The following is a 22,823-nucleotide window of genomic DNA, read 5'->3' on the forward strand; positions in this document are numbered from 1 at the left end:
TACTCATGAAAGAAACTGAGGAAGACACAAAGAAATGGAAAAATGTTCTGTGCTCATGGATTGGAAGAACAAATACTGTGAAAATGTCTATGCTACCTAGAGCAATCAACACATTTAATGCAATCCCTATCAAAATGCCATCAATTTTTTTCAAAGAAGTGGAATAAATAATACTAAAATTTATATGTAACCAGAAAAGACCCCGAATAGCCAGAAGAATGTTGAAAAAGAAAGCCAAAGTTGGTGGCATCACAATTCCAGACTTCAAGCTCTATTACAAAGCTGTCATCATCAAGACAGTGTGGTACTGGCAAAAAAACAAACAGATCAGTGTAACAGAATAGAGAGCCCAGAAATGGACACTCAACTCTATGGCCAACTAATCTTCGAGAAAGCAGGAAAGAATGTCCAATGGAAAAAAGACAGTCTTTTCAACAAATGGTGTTGGGAAAATTGGACAGCCACATGCAGAAGAAGAAACTGGACCATTTCCTTACATCACACACAAAAATAGACTCAAAGTGGATGAAAGACCTCAATGTGAGACAGGAATCCATCAAAATCCTTGAGGAGAACACAGGCAGCAACCTCTTTGACCTTAGCCACAGCCACTTCTTCCTAGAAATATCGCCAAAAGCAAGGGAAGCAAGGGCAAAAATGAACTACTGGGACTTCATCAAGATCAAAAGCTTTTGCAGAGCAAAGGAAACAGTCAACAAAACCAAAAGACAACTGACAGGATGGGAGAAGATATTTGCAAATGATATATCAGATAAAGGGCTAGTATCCAAAATCTATAAAGAACTTATCAATCTCAACACCCAAAGAAGAAATAATCCATTAAAATCAGACAAGACAGATATAAAGACAAGAAATTTTGTTCAAGGCACAGGGAAACAAGTCAAAATAAACGAATCAACACATCAGGTAGATATAAAAATTCTAGGTATTTTGTGCCTGATAGTAAAATTTCAAAACATAGGCAGCAAAAACTGACAGAACTAAAGTGAGAAATAAAGAGATCCACAGTCATGATTAGGGATGTTAACATGGTGCTCTTGATAATTGGTAGAACAAAGAGACAAACAATAATATAGAAATGATCTGAGTTATACTACCAACCACCTTAACTTAATTGGTATTTATAGAACACTATTACTTAAAACTGCACAAGACACATTTTTTTCTAAGTGCACAAAGAACATTCACCAAGACAGAATATAGGATGGGACATAAAGCAAGTTTCAATAGATGTCAGAAGAATGAAATCTTACAGGTTATGTTATCTGACCACAACAGAATTAAAGTAGAAATAGTAAGTATAAGACATCTAGAAGATCTCCATATATTTGGAAATGAAGCATTTCATTTATCTAAATAATCCATGGGTAAAAGAAGAAACCACAACAAGAATTTAAAAAGTTGAATAGAATGAAAATAAAAACACAAATCATTTGTAGGATGCAGCTAAAACAGTGCTTGCAGAAAAAGTTTATAGCTTTACATGTTTATATTAAAGAGAAGAAAAAGGTCTAAATCAATGATCTAAAATTACACTATTTAGGAAACTAGAAAGAGAGGAACAAATTAAACTCATGTGAGTAGGACAGAAATCAAGTTAGGAGCAGAAATCAATGAAATGGGAAAAGAGATGAGTAGAAAAATTCAGTGAAACCAGCAGTTTAATTTTTTTAAATAAGACCCAAGTGGGGGCACCTGGGTGGCTCAGTGGGTTAAGCCTCTGCCTTCAGCTCAGATCATGATCTCAGGGTCCTGGGATAGAGCCCCACATTGGGCTCTCTGCTCAGCGGGGAGCCTGTTTCCCCCTCTCTCTGACCACCTCTGTGCCTACTTGTGATCTCTCTCTTTCTCTGTCAAATAAATAAATAAATAAATAAAATCTTAAAAAAAAAAAAAAAGACATGAGTTACCAATTTCAAGAATCAAAGAGGGATCCATCATACATCTATGGGTCCACTGATTATTGACAAGGTGATAAGACCATTCAATGGGGAAAGAGTAGTCTTTTTGATCAATGGTGTTGAGTAAACTGCATATTGACACATAAAAGAATGAAGTTGAATCCCTATCTCACACCATATATAAAGATAAACTCACAATGGATCAATGATCTGAATGTCAAAGCTAAAATGATAAAATTCCTAGGAAGAAAACACTTGAGGAATGTGGCTGTACCAATTGTTTGCCTGACAAGGAATGTAAACGGAGTACCTTAAAAGTTGCCTACATTTCAGACTTGAGTAGAGCTCAGTTGGTGGGGTTTATAGAATTCAAACAGTACATGGCTACTGGAAAAATATGTTAACATAAAACATGAAGGAGAAACATATTAAATTTGTCCCATGGACTACATCTGCTGTTCCCACAGACTAGAACATTTCTCACTTCACTCTTCCCTCACACTTTACCTAAACTCATGAAACCACTCTCTGGAGAACCTTCATTGTTCCCAAATATTAGGTTAGACTGCCCCTGTCATACAGTTCATAGCACCGTGAATTTCTTGCTAACACTAAGCATGCTTATATTGAGACCATTTGTCCTCTATCAGTCTTCCCTATGGGTGACAAGCTCCAAAAAGCAAGAAGCCCAATCTCTCTTTGCACAGCTGCGGGCCTAGTATGCAGCATAGAGCCTGGTACATGGTAGTAAGTAAACATCTATAACTGAATGGATGGACTCCTGCCTTGGTCTGCACTTTCTCCACTTCCCCCACCCTGAGAATTCCGAGCCCATATATTTGTAATGGGGAATTATAGGGCTGGCCTTCAGGCCAGAGCAGACTGCATCCCACCCTCCCATCTGTGCCCCCGAGGAAACAGGCAGAGAAGCAGAAGAGTCACCTTGTTGTAGGCCAGGCTAAGGTACCTCAGCTCTGGAAAGGGTGGGGCCAGCGTCTGGTTCCTGGCCTTCAGTGACTTCACGGGAAGAATCTCAAATATGGGAGGAAGTGCACATACCTTGGTTGCCTTAGAAGGAAAAAAGGTCTATTGTCAAAGTGTCCTGATGATAAGAGGCTGAATGCTGCCAAGGGCCATTGTGGCACCTTCCTATAGAGGGTGATGGAAAGAATGACCATTCTAGAGAGTCTTGGCCAAAAGAGACATCTAGGATCATAATGGGAGATGTTACCAAGGGCCCAGAGTTCTGATTCCAAGTTCCCTGTGGTCACATGATGAGCTAATTCTACAGCATCCAAAGTTCAGGTTTCAAGTGCTCTAAGACCAAATGATAAGAGAGCAGTGATGGAGACATCAGAAGTTCTTTGACCCCACCCCCCACTTTCTGCCCTATAGCAGCTTATCCTGAAATGGCTCATCTCTACATTTGGGCTAAAATTTCTCCAAAAGTCAAAAGGACAGTGCTTGCATTTTATTTTACTTCTCTTTTTTAAGATTTTTTTAAGTCATCTCCACACCCAATGTGGGGATTGAACTCACCACCTTATCAAGAGCTACACACTGTTCTGACTCAGCAGTTACTTAACATTTTAAAGGGGACTTTTCCTAGTGGGGAGAAGGAGAGCACGAGGGATCTGAGTCTTGAGTACCTGGTCTGATGGGTTAGCTCCCACCCTACCATGGAGGTTCTTCATTCCAGGATAAATCAATAGCTAAATCCTGGATGACTTCAAGCAGTCTGGGCCTGAATGTGACTTGGTGCACCCGGGTCACTTGCAAGTCGTGGTTTTTCAGCACAACCCTGCCTCAGGATCAACATGTTTCATTAAGCAGAAAATAAAACTTACTGGATTAACCGTGCCTGGCTTAGTTCACTCACCGATTCCTTGAGTTAGATGGGACCAGAGGAAATTACAGGGTAGATGCTGGGCTAATCACTGGGTTCAAATGAACTGGATTGTTCTAAGCTCCATTAATTGCTGTGTAATCTTGAGCAAGTCACTTAAATTTCACTTGTTCATTCAGTGAACATTAGCAGAGCACCTACTTGGAGCCAAGTATTTTGTGTCCTCCTAGGGTCCAACTTGTACACCCACACAAGTGGGACAGGTGAGTGATGGGTGAGAGTAAACAAAAACCAGTGTTGGTGCTTGGGAACGTCTAGCATTCTCCCCTCCAGGTGATCCAAATGCAATCTGCCAGACACCACAGTGGAAAGTGGTGGCACTCTGGTAAGGCAGACTCTTCCACCGTGCAATTCCCTATGCGGAGCAAGGCTGTGTGTCCTGCAGTTAGACTGCACTATCCAGGGGCGTGAGTGTCCTTACCTGAGGGCCTGAGGGCCTGAGGGATACATACCTGACTTTTACAGACAGAGGCCACTATGAGTCTCAACCATCTAACACACTTGACTACACACTCAGATGCCAGGGAGTTGGGATCTGAGCACTGAACAACCACCAATTATCTCTGACTTTTGTGGCAGACTGTTTAATGGCCTCAAGTCCCTCTAGGCCATATGTATGCCCATGGGCAGTGTGACCTTGGTGCTCCTCTCATTCAGAGGTGGAGTCTGTATCTCTATGCCCTTGAAACTAGACTGGCTATTATATAATAAAGAACTTGGTCTCTGTCACAGGTTTTTAGCATGGGAGCTTTCAAAACTCTTGAAACTTCCTGAGTGATAGGAATACCTTTGTTATTTGTAAGCCCTGGGTTCACACTTAAGCTTATGCTAATGAATGACTCAGGATGGAGGCTCGCGGTACCTGAAAGACAACCCCTCAATTACAGAGTTGGGGTTTTGAGCCAGCTTCACCTCTGGCAAGGGGAGGGGCTAGAGATTAAGTTCAGTTCTGTGGCCAATGGTTCAGTCATCCATGCCTATGTAGTGAAGCTCCAAAGAAATCTCTGGACACTGAGGCTTGAGTGAACTTCCTGATTGGTGGACACCAGACGTGGGAGGGTGACACACCCAGATTCCACAGAGAGAGGGCACAGAAGCTCTACATTTTGGACCCTCTTGGACCTCACATTATGTATCTATTCATTTGGTTGGTCCTGATTCGTACCCTTTGTAGTAAAACTGTGATCATAAGGACTGTGCTTTCCTGAGTTCTATGAGTTGTTCTAGTAAATTATTGAGCCTGAGAAGGTTGTGTGAACTCCAGAATTTATAGCCAGTTTGTCTTAAGTGCAGATAGCTTGGGGACCCCCAAATTTGCAGCTAGCGTCTGAAGTGAGGGCAGTCTTGTTGTGGAGTGTGCCCTTCACTTGTGGGGTCTGTGCTATCTCCAGGTGGCTAGCGTACAGAATTGTACATACAGAATTGTACCTATTATACTTATGACTTGCTTTGACCAACAGAATGTGGCAGAAGTGCCACCACTTGAATTCCAGAGCCTTGCAATTCACTCTTGCCCTCTTGGAACCCTAAGGCCACCATGCTGTAAAGAAGTTCATAATAAAAGGGACTCCATATAGGGGCGACTGGGTGGCTCAGTGGGTTGGGCCTCTGCCTTCAGCTCAGGTCATGGTCTCGGGGTCCTAGGATCGAGCCCTGCGATGGGCTCTCTGCTCGGCAGGGAGCATGCTTCCTCCTCTCTCTCTCTGCCTGCCTTTCTGCCTACTTGTGATCTCTGTCAAATAAATAAATAAAATCTTTTTAAAAATAAATAAATAAAAGGACTCCGTATAGATGCCAAGCCATACCAGCTGTCCATGAACCCAGGCCCCAGTGAACCAGCCAGCTGGATGAATGAGCCCTGGCAAAACCAATGGAACATCTAACCAGCACAAATGATTGTGAGAAATAATAAATTGCTATTGTTTTAAATCCTCAGTTGTTGGGTTGGTTTGTCATGTGGCAACAGTTAATTGATATAACTTCTCACCCAGCTTTATCCATGGGGAGGGAGTGTACTGAGGTGCCTCTCAAGGATGTGGGTTGGCTGAACATGAACCTGTACTTCTTATTATAAATGAATAAATCAATAGTGATCAGTCCTCGTGAGCTTGGTTGGTAAGCATCTAACCCTGAGAGAAAAACAAATTTTCTGTCCAAACAAAAATCAAGCATCTAAGCCTATCAAACCAAGGATCAGAGCCTAGATGGTGGTGTATTTGGCAAGGATGAGCCTAGCTTTGGGGGGCATTTACTAGTGAGTCCCCAAGGTTCCATATTGGTGGCAACCTCACCACTGTATGTGCATAGGCCAGAGCAGTACCAGGCACATGGTAGGTACTTGGTAAACACCAATGAACAGGCTTCTTCAGTGTGATATATATAAATGCCGCTCATGGGTTCATTAGCTTACTTTTGTTTTTTAAAATTAATGTTCTAACTTAAGGACACAAATATAAAACAGGCAGTTCCTACCTCTGATGTTGAAAATCCAGGGTAAGATGAGAACACAACCTCTGAAACAAAAGAGAAACAGAACGAAGGTTGGTGAGTGTACTGACTGCCCCCAGAGAGGCTGGGGTCTGGCTCACCCAACCTCTGTGTACAGGAGGGTGACCCCTAGCGGAGTTCCCATTGGTCCTCATCTCTAATGCTAACTGGGATGAGGAGCTGGCTGTGATACTTGTCAGGTGGTGAGTTGCACTTAGAATAAAATCAAAACTCCTTGGCCAGGCAGAGGTCCTGCCTGATCTGGCTCCCACCTACTGCTCCAATCTTATCTCATGCCACTCTGTCCTTCACTGACTACATTTCAGCCACACTGATCTTCCTTCTGACTTTGCAACATGCAAGCTCTTTTAGCATCAGTACTGTTAGGCAGGCAGATAGTATTGATCAGAGAAGGCAAACCAACTGTCTTAGGATTTGAAAGTACTCTTGGTTTTGCTAGTAGAAACAATGTTAAGACAGTGAATTCAGCAGAGATACTAAGAATAACTAGCAGCACAGCAGTAAGGAAGAGGCTGTGGAGTGATTTTTGTTCTTGGCATCATCAGAATGAGATGGGCCAATAAACATTTGAGTTCAACCATACATCAAAACATCTTCTTGGACTGGATCCTGTGCAGGCACTACTCACCACTTCCCTGGCTAACAGGACCCCTTGCACATGTTAATGATATTATACTGATAAAAGTTACATGAAAATGAAGTAAATAATAATAGGGGTGGAACATCACATGGCCCAAATAACTTCTCCTATGACAAGTGTCTGTAAAGGACTGGAGGATGGGTTTGTACAAGAAACAAAGTAGGAGTCAGCAAGAGGATGGGCCATAGTTGAAGTATGGCTGCTAAAGAGTGATCCCCTGAGGAGACAGCCCCCACATCTAGAAAGATGAGCCATAGGATACTCTGCCTGAATGCATATCTTCTCCCTATAATCTCAGGTTAGAAAGGTTATTGGATACAAGTACAAAATTTCTATGTAGCAGTAACAAACAAGTGGAAATGTAATATAAAAAAACAGTACCATTGACAATAGCGTTGACAAAGACCAAATACTTAAGAAAAAATCTAATGAAAGACATGTAAGACCTCACCACTGAAGACTACAAAGCACTGATGAGAACAATTTTAAAAGACCTAAAACATGGTAGGATATATTATTTTAATGAATTAGAAAACTCAATATGGTAAAGATGTCAAAATTGGTCTATAGGATCAATATAATTCTTTTATCTTTTTTCTCTTTTTTTTTTTTTTTTTTTTTAGAGAGTGAGAGTGAGCAGGGGAAGGGAGGAGGGGCAGAGGACAAGGGAGAGAATCTTAAGCAGACTCCACAGCCAGTGTGGGGCCCAACCTCACAACCCTGAGGTCATAACCTGAGCCAAAATCAAGAATTGGATGCTTAACTGACTGAGCCATGATCAATACCATTCTAATCAAAATCCTAGCAGGATTTTGTGTGGAAATTGACAAGCTGATTCTGAAATTTATATACAAAAGCAAAGGCTTTATAATAGCTATAGCAGTTTTTAAACAACACAGCTAGAAAACTTCACTATCAGTTCTCAAAATGTGTTACAAAGCTACAGTAATTTATTATTTTTTTTAAAGAGACAGTGAGCATGTGCACAGGAGCAGCGTGGTAGGAGGTGCAGAGGGAGAGAGAGAATCCCAGGCAGGCTTATGCCCAGCACAGAGCCCCACATGGCCCTGAGATCATAACCTGAGCAGAAATCAAAAGTCAGAGGCTCAACAACTGAACCACTCAAGAGCCCCTAAATCTATAATAATGTAGACACATACAGACCCCACCTTAACATAATACCTCTCTTATAACTCAGTGGGGAAAAGGATATCTCAACAAGTGGTACTGAGGCAATTAGATATCCGTATAAAAAAGTAAGCTTTGACTCTACTTCACATCATATATGAAACTTTTAGACAGGTCATAGATCAAAATTTAAAAACTAAAATAATCAAGCTTCCAGAAGAAAATATAGGAAGATATCTGCATGGCTTGAAGTAGACAAAAAATTCTTGAACAGGAAATAAAAAGCACTAAGCATAAAAGATTGAACTGAACTTTTATTCATCAAAATTCATCAAGAACATGAGAAAACAAGCTACAGACTGCGAAAAGATTTTTGTAATATATAGATCTACGAAGGACTTGTACCTAGCACATATAAAGAACTCAAACGAATCAACAAGAAAAGGACATATAACTCAATTTAAATAGAGGCCAAAGATTTGAATAGGTACTTCCAAAAGAGCATATCAAAGTGAGGAATAAACATATGAAAGGCACTTAAGATCATTAGTCACCTGGGACACCTGGGTGGCTCAGTAGGTTGAGCCTCTGCCTTTGGCTCAGGTCCTGATCTCCAGGTCCTGGGATGGAGCCCTACATTGAGCCCTACGTGGGGCTCTCTGCTCAGCAGGGAGCCTGCTTCCCTTCCCCTCTCTCTGCCTGCCACCCTGCCTACTTGTGATCTGTCAAACAAATAAATAAAATCTTTAAAAAAAAAAAAAAGACCATTAGTCACTTAAGAAATGCAAACTAAAACCACAATAAGCCTATGGACACCCCATAATCTGGGGACACACATAAGGGGACACCCACTCTCTGGGGAGCACCCGGAAATGAACTCTCTTACATTAATATAGGGATCAAAATTCTACAACTGCACTGGAAAAATACTTGGCAGTTTTTACTAATGTTAAACATAACTTTATACTCTATGACCCAGCAATTCCATTCCTGGGTATATACCCAATAGAAACAAGTGCTTATGTCCACCAAAAGATGTAAAAGAATATCCATAGTAGCTTTATCCATGATAGCCTCAAAAATAAAAATAACCAAAATGTCTATCCTTCTTACTCTGTAAGAATGGTAAATAACTTGGAATACCGTAAGAGAAATGAAAAATAGTGAACTACCAATATATGCAACAACATGAATGAATTGGACAGACATAATGTTGAGCGAAATAAATCAGACACAAAAGAGCACATGCTGTATAATTCCATATTCATAAATTTCAAATCAAGCAAAAGCTATCGCTGGTGACAGAAGTCAGAATGGTGATTATTCTTGGAGGAGGGACTGATCAGGAGGATACCACATGGGATGCTGGAAATGTTCTATATTGTAATACAGGTGGTGGTTAAAAGGATGCATGTTTGTAAAAATTCAGGCTGTACACAATACTTTTATATGTTTAAGTTGGTTATTTCTCAATTTAAAATAAATATTAAGAAAACCCACTGTGATACTGGCACAGTAACAGATAACTAGATCAGTAAAGCAGAGTATATAATCCAGAAATACTCATGTATTAAAGAGATTTTGGTTTATAATAAAGGTGACATTCCTTTCCTTTTCTGCCTCTAATGTTGCCATTTGGATGTAATTCTTGGCACCACGGTAGTGATCTTGAGACCTCAATGGGACCCAGCCTACAAGGACAAGCAAGCAGGGCAAGGATGGCAGAAGAGGATAGAAAGAACCTGAATTCCTTGAGAAGATCAGTGCACCTCAGAATTAGCCATCTCTGGAAAGGCTCACTTCTGAGTTTCTGGTTATTTGAGATTTTTAAAAAGCTACTTTTAACTGGATTTTAAAAGGATCTTTATTTTTTTTTTAAGGACCTTTTTAATTTTTTAAAAAGATTTTTATTTATTTATTTGACCGGGGCGGGGCGGCGGGGAGAGCAGGCTTCCAGCCGAGCAGAGAGCCTGATTTGGGACTTAATCCCAGGACCCTGAGATCATGACCTGAGCCGAAGGTAGAGGCCCTTCTGTTAGAAGATTATTCCCACCACAAGGCTTGAATCTCTGGAACAAGGGGCATCACTCACCTGTCCGGTCAACATCCTTTTTCATGGGCAGTACAGTATAATCTGGTTGCTCATCAGAGGCCTCAAACATCCATGACTTGGGCTGTCGCATGGAATGGAGCTCTTTCTGGGGACAACCCCTGCCTCCAACCCAGTCCCCTGACCCGTCGCGGAGCTGAAACTGCTGTAGGTACGGGATCCGGAAAATCCTGTTTTGGTCCAGGCTTAATTTCTTCAGTCTTCAATTAAGGAAAGTGAATACAGAATCACAGCAATAATGATACTTCAGGGGCATTTACTAAGCAACTGGAGGGAAAGAACATGGATTCAGGCTTGGACACTTATTCCTCTGGTGTGACCTTGAGCCAGTGACTTACCCTCTCTGGGCCTCAATATCCCTATCTCTAAAATGGGGATAATATTCATTAATCTTTCAAGGTTCCTGTAAAGATGAATAAAACAATGTAAATGGCTAGGCACAAAGTAGTATTCAGTAAAGGGCACCTGAATCTAAAGTAAATTTTCCAGGAATCTAAAGCTTAACCATTTAAATGTCAGCATTTTCCGTAATTTAATCAAATACGTAGAATTCAGCAGGTAACCTTATCTTTCTGATTCCCTTTTTTTTTTTTTCCTTTTCTGTCCCCTCTCTCAAGGATCAGGAGCCTATCTCTGGCAATATCTCCTTTTACCCTCCTTTCTCTTTGCCACTTCTAATCCAGACACTTGATCAGAAATGTCCTACTGATGCCCCACTTTCATGGCTGAGCTAGCTCGGAGGGGAGAAGTGAATCACCCATGGCCACACAGGAGAGATAAGTGGTGGAGCCAGGATTTAAACCCAGGCCTTTCGGATTCCAGAGCAGCTCAGGGTGTGGGCCAGGCTGGGGGTGCAGGTGGCCCTACAGAGAGGGGACTATTGCTTTACCTTCTGAGTCCGGCCAGGCTGGCAAAGCAGTTAGGGCTGGTGAGCCTGTTGTCATCCAGCATCAGCGTCTCCAGCGCTGGGAACCTCAGGATGTACCTCCTGCTTGTCAGTGATGTTACAGATGCTTCCCTGTGAGTGCAAGGATCCTGGGTAATGAACAAGGGCAGGGGACAAACTCTACCATCCCCAGGAAGCAGGAGCGGGGATAGGAAGAGATAGAGGACAGGGAATCAATCAAGAGGCATAACCAGCTTGGGAACTTCTCTAGTGCCCCTGAGACATCCCTGCAGAGAGGGACCAGAAGGTGTAATTTCTTCCCCAACTGACCTTCTTCCCCAAATCCCACTCACACATCAGTCTTCTGTATGGAGAAAGAATGAATGAAAGAAAGAATGCACATATTCACAGATGGACTCAGTGAGACTGGGTTGGGGCAGGATGGGGCCACTAGGAATGCTCGTGGAAAATCAAAGAGTGACCAAGGCATGACCAAGTTGAGGGAAAACATTCTGCAGAAAGAATACTGAACACTTTTGGGTCAGGTCCAACTCCTGGGTATGCTGCATCACCCCAAGTATCAGCAACCATAGGAGCATCAGGAGACAGAGCCCTTGGCATGGACCACAGCTTTGGTTCATGTGGGGTAAGGCAGGCTGGCCACAGTGATGCTCTTCTCTAAAGTGACTCAATAAAATGCACACATCAGTAAGGAGCTGCGAAGTCTCTTAAAACTCAAACTCTCTGAGGAGTCCCAGAAACACCTGAGAGTGGAATTCCATGGGCTGAGATCCTGAATCACACTGGTGGGGCAGGAAGTTCTGGTATTTTAGTTACTACCATTAATGTGGCCTGACTTATGTCCCCAGGTGGATGAGACCTAAGTAATACTTTATTTTTTTCAACTTTTTTTTTTTTTAAGATTTTGGTTTTTTTTTTTTTTTTTAAAGATTTTATTTATTTATTTGACAGAGGTCACAAGTAGGCAGAGAGGCAGGCAGAGAGAGAGAGGAGAAAGCAGGCTCCCTGCTGAGCAGAGAGCCCGATGCGGGGCTTGATCCAAGGACCCTGGGATCATGAGCTGAGCCAAAGGCAGAGGCTTTAACCCACTGAGCCACCCAGGTGCCCCAAAGATTTTGTTTTTTTAAGTAATCTCTACACCCAACACGGGGCTTGAACCTACAACCCTAAGATCAAGAGTCATGCTCTACCAAGTGAGCCAGTCATGTGCCCCTAGGTAAATTCTTTTTAAGTATACAAAGGCAGATGACTCAAATCATGTTTTCATTCCTCCCTCCAACTCTCTCCCCTCCATACACCCAAATGAACACTCAACACACTCAACCAAGAAGGAAAGAAGCCTTTAGTTGATGGTATTTGAAGGTCACAGATGACTCTCTTCCTCTCCTGAAAGAACCAACTTTCATGCACTAAATTTTTAATTTTTACCACAGAGCAATTACAGGAGGGTACATAGCAGCTCTGTTATTTATAATTAATTGACCCATCTCTTTTCTACTCCAGTCAGATGTGAAAGAGCTAAAAAATAAGCCTTTAAAAAAATTCCCCTTACACCCCATAATGGAGAAGCTCTATCCTGTCTCTTGTGACAAGTTATAGTGTTTTGCCTTTTACAAGTTTCACCCTAATTATAACATATAAAAGCTTCATTTTGTCTCCAAAACAGATAGGGGGGAGTCAATGAGTGGGTAAGGAGACAAGATGCAAGGCTTCAGAGGACAGCATCAGGCTCTTCCACTGGGTCCTTCCCATGGCAGTTTTGGAAGAAGAGCTCTCTGAAGTGCCGGGAGTCTATTAGTGTGGAGAGGTTGAGGTTTCTGGCTGTTCTGAGTGATGCTATTTTTATTATACCTTCTCTTGGCAAAAGGAATTAATAGCATTTAAAATGATAGATTTGACTAATTTTTTTTTTTAAAGATTTTGTTTATTTATTTGACAGAGAGAGAGATCACAAGCAGGCAGGGAGGCAGGCAGAGAGAAGAGGAAGCAGGCTCCCCGCAGAGCAGAGAGCCCGATGCGGGGCTCGATCCCAGGACGCTGGGATCATGACTGAGCCAAAGGCAGAGGCTTTAACCCACTGAGCCACCCAGGCGCCCCAGATCTGACTAATTTTTTTAGAAGCTAAGAGTATGCCCCAGTGACTGGATTCAGGAATGGGAACTGGTGTGCTGGATTAGAAGAAACTTGGGAATGGGGTCAGCAGCCCTGGCCTCTCATTCTGGCACTGCTGCTGTTTGGTTTGCTGGGTAACTTTAAGCTGGTGCTGAGCGTCTTTGGTCCCGGTCAGTTCTATCTACGCGATGAAAGAGGATGTCTTTTATTTCACGTTGTAAGACTTTGCATGAGGCTAAAAATATTGCTGAACAAACTGGACAAAGAGCTGCAGTAAAACAGATGAAACTGAGCAAGTGGTAATGTCCATGAAAATGTGAGGTCAGCTTCTGTGGTAAGATATAGAAAATGCACCATGCAAACACAGGATGCGGGAGATGTAGCTTTCCCAACTCACTTGTGTAAAAGAGGACTTATGACGTGGCTGCTAAAAAAGCTGGTGCTCCTTTAGGAGGCATTTTGAGGAAAACAGTGGTTAGAAAACAGAAGGTAACCATCCCCCTCTACTCTGTGCTGGTCAAGCCTGGGGGGCGGACTTGTACAGTCCAAGCGGGGGACAGGGAATGGGCCACATGGGAGACCCAGAGTCTCAGATGCCTATCCAAACAAGTAACGGGTAGGCTGATGACAGAGTAGCTCAAATACAATCCCCCTAACTCACCCAGACATTGTCATGTGATTGATCCGGAAAGGGAGACACAAATAGTTCAGAGTAGATGAGCTATGTGGTGAAATGGAAAAAAGTGAAGAGAAAGGAGAATGCAGAAGCAGAGAGAGGTCATGAAAAGCCTTGTGATCAATGTTAATGGTGTTTATCTTTAGAATGCCGAGAGGCTGCCGAAGGACTTCAAGCAGGGCAGTGATAGAATCAGAAGTGCTTTTAGAAACATCCCTCCGGCTGATGATGAAGAGGGTTGGTTAGGAGGTGATAAGGAGAAAGAAAAATGTGACAGGTCATTAGCTGTATCCCAAGTAGCAGGGGCTGTGTTGATGGGCTACAAAAAGGGCCAAGTTTGAGAAACATTTAGGAAGCACAACTCATTGCCTCCAGTGACTGAATGGATGTGCAGGGTGAGGGACGGAAGAATGGAGACTGATGCCCATGTTTCTCACTTGGGACAACTGCACAGTTGATGGACAGCGGCTCCTGTCACTGAGGCCAGGGACATAGGAGGAGGAGATCTCAGCATGGGCATGTGTGTGATGACTTTGGTATGATTAAGTAAAATATATGGGCTCATAGCTCAGAAGATGGATGTGAGGTAGAGATATAAAGAAGACTTGGGAAAGGATGAAACCACAAAGAAAGATTATAAAAATTAAGAAAAACAGTGGATCGAGAGTGGACAACTGAGGACCATCAACATTTAAGAAGTTGGAAGAAGAAGGGGAATCCACAGAACATTCTTGTGTGGACAGACAACTAGGAAGAAAATAACAGTTTGTTTGGAGCCTCACAGCTTTCAAAGCACAATTATTTCAATTGATACTCTGATGTAAATAGGAGTACATTTATTCTCCCCTTCTTATATATAAGGAAATAGAAATACCTAGTGGTGAAGACTTGCCTTGCATTATGCAACAAGACTTCCCACTGAAAACAACTAAAATGATTAATAAAACCTAAAAAGAAAAAAAATTCATTATTTTAAAACATGTAAGAGATGTGAAGACAGTAAAGCAGTCATATGCCAAAATCTAAAAATCCAGAGGCAGAAACCAAGCACAAGAAGCCTTTTTAGACACTTGCTGATCTTGCTGAAATAGCATGTAATTGGAGACCCCCTACAAGAAGGTAGGATCCTAAACAGATACACACTCAGGAGAGCGAGAACTAGCACTAAACCCACACTCCTTATCCCACAGCTAGGGTAAAACAACCTTGGAATGAAAAGAAGGGAAGGGGGAGGGTAGATTTGTCCTTGTGCAAAATTGTAGCCCAAATTTGTATCATCGGAATGGCTCAGAGAATATCCAGCTAGTTTGGTTTAGTTTAAAATGGTTCCATACTGAGTGCCCCTAGGCACCTGGCCAAAATAAATGGAAAGGTTTATGGTATTGCAGACTAAATAATTGGGCCAACTCTCTGAGTATAAACTAGAAAATCCAGACAAAATATATATATTAAAAACAATTTTCTTTGAGGTATCTGGGAACTAACAAGCTGTGAGAAGTTGGGGGCTAAGATCAAAGGGGATTCTGCAACATTTGGGGTCTCTTTTCCCCTAGGGCTATCTGCTGACTCCAGAAGTGGCAGACAGGCTGAGATGCTAAGCAGAGATTCTGACAACCTTGCTAGTCTAGGGGCCAAGAGTCCAGGGTGCACCAGAGAAGGGGATTCCTGATAAACTGCCCCTGCTTTAAGTTAGGGCTTTGAAGGACTAAATCCTACAGGAAGGTGTGAACTAGAAATAGTGTGGTCCTTGCAGAGACTGAAGACTAGCTTCAAATAATTATGCGTGAACTATACAATAAAAAAAAAAAATCGAGCTGGTGAGAATAAAAATGATTTGAGTTGCCCAAAGGGAGAGTCACAGCCTCTTATTCAGTTTCCTATTTCCATTTAATTAAAACAAGCTTAAATCAAAGTAAAAATTCAGTTCTTCAGTCACCCTGATCATATCTCAAGTGTTTAATATGACTGGTGGCTACCATATTGGACAATGCAGATATAGAACATTGCCAACATTGTGGAAAATTCTATCAGACAGTCCTAAACTAGGCCTTTCAAGGATTACTAGACAATATCTGTAAATCAGTGCTAATGTCTGGGGATATGAAAGGTATGGTGGTCTATCACTCAAAGCAGGGGATTACGGAAGAATGGAAATTTAGCCTGTGAATGAACCCAGTGAAGTCATCAGACTACTTTTTGGTTATCTCCCCAGTTCCTGAATGGATAATTAGAACAGACATACTAAGCGACTGACAGAATAACCACTTATGTTTACTGACCAACAAAGTGAGGACTATTACAGCAGGAAGGGACAAACTGAAGCCCCAGTTTATCTGCTTCTAGAACAGTAAGCTGAAAGTTATTCTGCATCCCTGAGGTAACTACAGAGACTACTGCCATCACTGAAGACAAGAAAGGTAAAAGGATACTGGGTCTTATGATATTCCTGCTTAACTTGTTTTATTCGGCTTGTGTAGAAGACAGGTCATGAAGAATGACTATAGATTACCGCAGACTTAATCAAGTGGTGACTCCAATTTCAGCTGCTGTCCCACATGTGGACTCTTCTTACTACAGTACATCAACATAGCCCCTGGCACTTGCAATACAGCTAAAGACCCATCAAATGTTTCTTTCTCTTTACTGGTGAATAAGAACTGCCAGGAGCAGTTTGCTTTTGCCTGACGGGGACAACAGTACATCTTTGCCCTCTTCTCTCAGGGCCACATCAACATCAGCTCTTCCAGCCTACATACAATATTACACATCTATTGCTAATCCACTTTGGTATTCCACAGAACCTCATGTTGACTGGACCTGATGGGCAGGAAGTTGCAAATACTCTAGACAATTTAGTAAGATGCATGCATGTCAGAGAATGGAGGGAAACCCTACAAAAATTCAAGGAACTACCACCTTGATCGATTTTCTTGGTGTCCAGGTAGCTGGGAGCATGCTGGGATATACCTCCAATATGAAAGACCTAATCCTTCACCTCGCACCACCTCTTACTTAAGAAAAAGACACAAAGATTTGTTGGTCTTTTTAGATTTGGGAAGCAATGCATAAAACATTTGTGCTATTCTAATCCATTTACTGAGCATCCCAGGGGATGCCAGTTTTGTGTCAGGCCCAGAGCAAGATAAGATTTTGTAATAGGTCCAACAGTGCTCTAAATGTCTAAGCCAAATGGGTGTGCTGCATAGTACAGGGTTACCATACGTCCTGGTTTTCAAGGACACTCTGGGTTTTCACCTGTTACCCTAAAATAATTAACAGTGTTCCTTTTCCCTCTCAAGTTTGTCCTGGTTAGATGGATAGGTTATATAATTTCTAAGAATAGAGCCTTTTATAGGCCCCAATTGCAGAATTATTTTTTAAGTTGTTTTCTTTTTCTAAGTAATCTCTACACCCCACATGGGACTCGAACTCATGACCCCAAGATTTAAAGTCAAACACTCTTCCAACTGAACCAGACAGACACCCCGCAGAATAATTTTTTTCTTTTTTTTTTTAAATATTTTTTTTTTATTTATTTATTTGACAGACAGAGAGATCACAAGTAGGCAGAAAGGCAGGCAGAGAGAGAGGGGGAAGCAGGCTCTCTACTAAGCAGAGAGCCCGATGCGGGGCTCGATCCCAGGACCCTGGGATCATGACCTGAGCCGAAAGCAGAGGCTTAACCCACTGAGCCACCCAGGTGCCCCCGCAGAATAATTTTTGAGCCAAGTTATGTCCTATTCTTTTTTCATTTGAGAGAGAGAGAGCACGAGCAGGGGGAGAAGCAAAGAGAGAGGAGAAGGGACTAGCAGACCTCCTGCCAAGTGGGGAGCCTGACACAGGGCTTCATCCCAGGACCCCAAGATCATGACTTGGACTGAAGTCAGATGCTTAAACCAACTGAGCCACTCAGGCACTACAAAGTTATGCCCTATTCTGTGGATAACTATTCTCCTTTTGAAAAATAGTTTCTGGCTTACTACCCCATGTTGGTGAAGACTGAACAGCTAGCTGATCACAGGAACATGAAGTGACCATGTGACCTGAGTGGCTCAACATGAACTAAATGGGCAGAATTCCCTCAGCAAGTGAAAGCAGTATGTGAGATCCAGCTCAAGCCAAGTCTGGAAAAAATGTGTGAATGAATATGGCTCAGATTCCTATGATGCCTACTCCTGCTGTTACCTCTCCATCAAAGCACAACTAAGGTTCTGTGAGCAGCTGATGTAGGAGAAAACCCCCTAGCTGTGTTTACAAATGATTGTTCATGATATGCTGACACTAAAAGACTATTACAGTATTACAACTTTATACAGGGGTGACTCTGAAAGACAAGGGAAGAAAAATCCTCCCAATAGGTAAAACTTAGAGCAATGTATCTATCTATTTTTTTGGTTTTCACTGATTCACGGGCAGTGGCTAACGGTTTAGCAGAATAGTCCAAGCTTGGAAAAAAAAAAAAAAAAGTAAAACTGCTGAGAGCAAAGTCTAAGGGGAAATTATGTGAATGGACCTCTCAGAATGGATAGAGTATAAGCATTATTTGCATCCCATGTGAATGCTTCCCAAAGGCTATCCACTTTAGAGGAGACTCTCAGTGACTAGGTGGACAAGATGACCCATTCCATGAAGTCAGATGGCCGCTCTCCTCAGACACCCTAGTGCTTGAAAAATGGCCTTTAGCACAGGCACGGAGGCTACACACATCCCCTCACCAAGGAGACCTGGCTACCACCCCTGCTGAGTACCCAAACTGCCAAGAGCAGAAGCCAATGTTGAGCCCCTAACATGGCACTATTTCTGCAAGGATTAGCCAACCACCTTGTGGGAGGATGACTATAATAAGCACCTTCCTTCATAAGAGGAGCAGTGTTTTGTTTTGTTGCTTACCAGAATAAACATGTGTTTTGGATACAGATTTACATTCCCTAATATTCTGCCAGCATCGGCATCAGGGGACTTACAGAATATCATATTCTTTAGCCTGGTACCTCACATAACATTGCTTCTAACCATGGAACACATCTGATAGCACATAAGTGCAATGATGAGCCCATAAATATGGAATTCACTTTTTTACCATGTTCCCCATCAGAAGCAGCTGATCTAATAGAAAGGTAGAGTAGTTTTTTAACAACTTATTTATTGTACCAGTTAGGAGACTAACCCCTGTGAAGACAGGGCTCTGACTACTAAAAAGATAAGTTTCACATAAACCAGCAACCAGTACTAATGCTATTTTCCTCATAACCAGAACACAGGATCTAGGAATTAATGAAAGGAAATAAGAACAGATCCTCTTACAACCATCCACTTGCAGAATTTTTGCCTCCATTCCTACAAGTAGAGGTCTTAGTTGCCTAGGGAGGAATACTTTTATAGAGGACACAAAGAATAGTTTCTCTTAACTAGAACTTGAGATTGCTACTGGCCACTTGGGTTCCGCAATCCACCAAATCAATAGACAAATAAAAAGGAGCTTACTACATTGGCTGGGTGATTGATACTGATTATCAAAAGTAGGTATGATTGCTGTTATACCTTGAGGACAAAGAGAAATATGACTGGAATCCAGGGAATTATAAGGTATTCCTCTTAGAAGTGTCATGTCCATTAATCAAAGTTAATGGAATTTCTGCAAGATGAAAAGAGTTCTGAAGATGGATGGTGGTGATGGTACAACAACAATGTGAAGGGACTTATGTGAATGCCACTGTACATTTAAAAATGGTTAAGACAGGGTGCCTGGCTGGCTCAGTCAGTAGAACACCTGACTCTTGATCTCAGGGTCATGATTTTGAGCCCCATGTTGGGTATAGAGATTATTTAAAAAATTTTTTTAATGGTTAAGATAGTAAATTTTATGTTATGTGTTATGTTACCACAATTTTAAAAAGCATTAATAGAAAACTGCCACAACCTATTAAAAAAGGATTCATAACTCTGATCCTTCAGGAATGATCATTTAGGATATCATGCCAGTTAAAGAGCCCAAACTGCCAAGGTGCTAGATAAGGGAGAAGGAAACATTAAATAGGAGATGAAGGAAGGATTCATGTGTACTATGGCCTCTGGACCAGTTAAGAAAAGATTATTGTAGCAAATACATATATTTTCTTCTCTGCTTGTTGTGTGTAAATTACTAATGGTGAATGACTTTGCAACTTAGTTTTTAGGTTATAAAATATCTACTTGGCACTGTGACTACTTTAGAAGAGAAAATTATATCATTCAGAAATGGATACAGTGACCTATGGAAGGTCTCATATCCCTTTATAGAAGAGGGTGAAAGTATCTTCATGGAAAAGGAAAAGATCCTTCACTTAAGATGAAAGCATATTGTGATTGCTAGTATGGTAAGGAAATTACATACGGAGAGAAGGAGGAGAGTAGATGTTGGGCTTCCAAGGGCTGGGTGGCACCAATCATCTGCCTATTTGCTCTTGAACTTTATTCCTTTCCTTTGTGTTCTGCTATGTATTATAAGGGGCCAGGGTCACCCCTAACCTACACTTCCCAGACCATCTTTCCAATTGGCTTCCAGTGAGATACTGCCAAGGGAGGGATTGGTGAGACTGGAAGGACAGAAGAGGGGGAGAAGCAACTCTCTCATTTGTTTCTGACAGCTTGCTGGCGGCAGCAGGGCTGCACCGGCTTCCCTGCTGGTGAGGTTCCAGCCCTGACGGGGGCAGCACATCTGCAGCAGATCTAGAACTGCGGCAACAACCTCTCTAAAAGCCCAGCAGCAGGGACAGGCTTGTGGCCTGAAGTCCAAGAGTTGGGGGGCATCTGATCTCTGGGCATCAACCTTTTTCCTTCTTGCTCTTCCAGCCGTTCCACCACCTATATAACCAATTCCCTCTATTAATTATAAAATAATATTTTATTAAATATTGCTAATACTTAGGTGGAATAAAGGTACTCTGATTATGATTTTTTTCAAGAGTCCTTCTCTTTTAGAGGTATACACTGGATTATTACAGATGAAACTACATGAATCTGCAGTATTCATTTATAGCTAGATACGTCTGAGATTTTTCTTAAGAATAATTTAAGGTGGGGTGCCTGAATGGCTCAGTTGGGTAAGCGTCTGCCTTTGGCTCAGATCAGGATTCCAGGGTCCTGGGATTGAGCCCCATGTTGGGCTCCCTGCTCAGGGGGGAGCCTGCTTCTCCCTCTTCCTTGGGTGCTCCCCTGCTTGTATGCTCTTGCTCACTGTGTCAAATAAATAAATAAAAGCTCAAAAAAAAATTTTTTGGGTATGGTGGGGGTATAGATTAAACAGGATTGTCTGTGACATCAGAACTGTCAGGCAATAATCATTAGGTGATGGGTACATGGAAGTTCATTTTGCCATTGACTCTACTTCCATGTGTGTCTGAAATTTTCATAATAAAATGCCAACTATTATCTCTCCCCATGACAAACATTAAGTCCCCTCAATTTGCAATACCTCAAGTGGTTTTCATATTCTTGACTTGACCCTGACTGATGTGTGTCTGGTCACAGAGAAAGCCTGCCAACACCAAGGGAAAAAAAAAAGATGTGTGCATGTGCCTGAGAAAGTAAGTGAGAGAAAGATGAGAGAGAAGTTACACACATGATGAAGAAAGACACTGAGATGCATGCAAAGTCCTGACAACATGCTGTTCACCTGTATACACCCATATGTGAATCCAGCATTCACCTTAGGACTTTACAGGTTACTGAGCCAAAAATTCCCTTTTGGTTTTATTGGGGTTTTTGGGGAAAAAAAAAAAGATTTATTTATTTTAGAGAGAGTGCACACATGCAAATCAGGGGAGAGGCAGAGGGAGAGTAAGTGAATCCTCAAGCAGATTCCCAACTGAGTGCAGACCCCAATGTGGGTTTGATCCCATGACCCCAAGACAATGACCTGAGCCAAAACCAAGAGTTGGATGCTCAACCAACTAAGCCACCCAGGCGCCCCATAAATTCCCTTTTTGGTTGAGCTAGTTTGAGTTGACTTCTGTCACTTGCAAACAAAAGGAGCCTAATGAAATCCCTAATACAATGATCACTACTATTATCCAAACTTCTTGGGTAACTAACCAACCATTATCATCACTATAAACTCCATCACATCTGCCATCATCACAACAAATATTATCACCATGACTTTGGCCTACACCATCTCTAAACTGGTTAACATCCATTGAATAGGTACTTGTGCCAAAGTACTGACTCCTCATCCAGCTGCTTCAGATCAAAGATGACTAAGACAGAGCCTCTGCCCTCATAGTGCTCACAATACTTTTGGGAGACTCTATGTATTTCACCCATTTATCTATTATTTACATATATATACCTATTTGTGAGACATAAGTCACAACAGAATATATAAACTTCTAAAGTAAGAGGGAAAACATTAAATTCAACAGATGCTTAGAGAAGGGAAGAAGTATGGTCTAAAGCCATCAGGGAAGGCTTCTGATAGGGAGAGGAGGAGGGTCTGAGCAGGCCCTTGGAATATATGTAAAATCCATATGAGAAGAGAACGTAATGGTCATAAGCATGGTCTTTGGATCAGATGGACTTCATTAAATTCTAGCTCAGTCACTTATCAGCAGTTATTTAACATAGCTGTGCCTCAAATTCCTCATCTATAAAACACAGATAATAACAGGACACCTGCTTCATAGGGCTGTTTTGAGGATTAAATGTGTTAACATGTATAACATGCTGAGAACAGTGTCTGGCACATAATAAGCACATGTATATTGCATTAGCATTATCATTATGATGTATATTGCATTGACCATTATTATATTATGGTCAGAAAGCACAGCCTGAACCAAGGTGCAGAATGGGAACATACAAAGCTCAGTAGGTCTGTGAAGGGATAAGTCTGGCAAAAGCAATATCCACAATTTACCGATGACCAATCAGAGAC

General features: G+C 41.8%; 1 protein-coding gene across 4 annotated transcripts in view; it reads right to left on the reverse strand.

Annotated features, from left to right (window-relative positions):
• LOC111159409 (X-ray radiation resistance associated 1) overlaps positions 1 to 22,823 on the reverse strand; it is a 64,083-nt gene that overhangs the window by 14,439 nt on the left and 26,821 nt on the right. For 2 of the 4 annotated variants that reach the window (XM_022521846.1, XM_022521843.1), the window contains exons 9-12: positions 11,104 to 11,232; positions 10,197 to 10,414; positions 6,301 to 6,341; positions 2,865 to 2,990 (exon numbers count right to left, since the gene is read on the reverse strand). In XM_022521846.1, coding sequence (XP_022377554.1) covers positions 2,865 to 2,990; positions 6,301 to 6,341; positions 10,197 to 10,414; positions 11,104 to 11,232 — 514 coding nt within the window. The remainder of the gene's footprint in view (positions 1 to 2,864; positions 2,991 to 6,300; positions 6,342 to 10,196; positions 10,415 to 11,103; positions 11,233 to 22,823) is intronic. The other 2 variants (XM_022521844.1, XM_022521845.1) reach the window with 2 other exon arrangements.

Source organism: Enhydra lutris, unplaced genomic scaffold (genome assembly GCF_002288905.1).
Source record: "Enhydra lutris kenyoni isolate GAN:26980312 unplaced genomic scaffold, ASM228890v2 scaffoldscaffold68, whole genome shotgun sequence".
In the NCBI taxonomy this organism is placed as follows: Eukaryota; Metazoa; Chordata; class Mammalia; order Carnivora; family Mustelidae; genus Enhydra; species Enhydra lutris.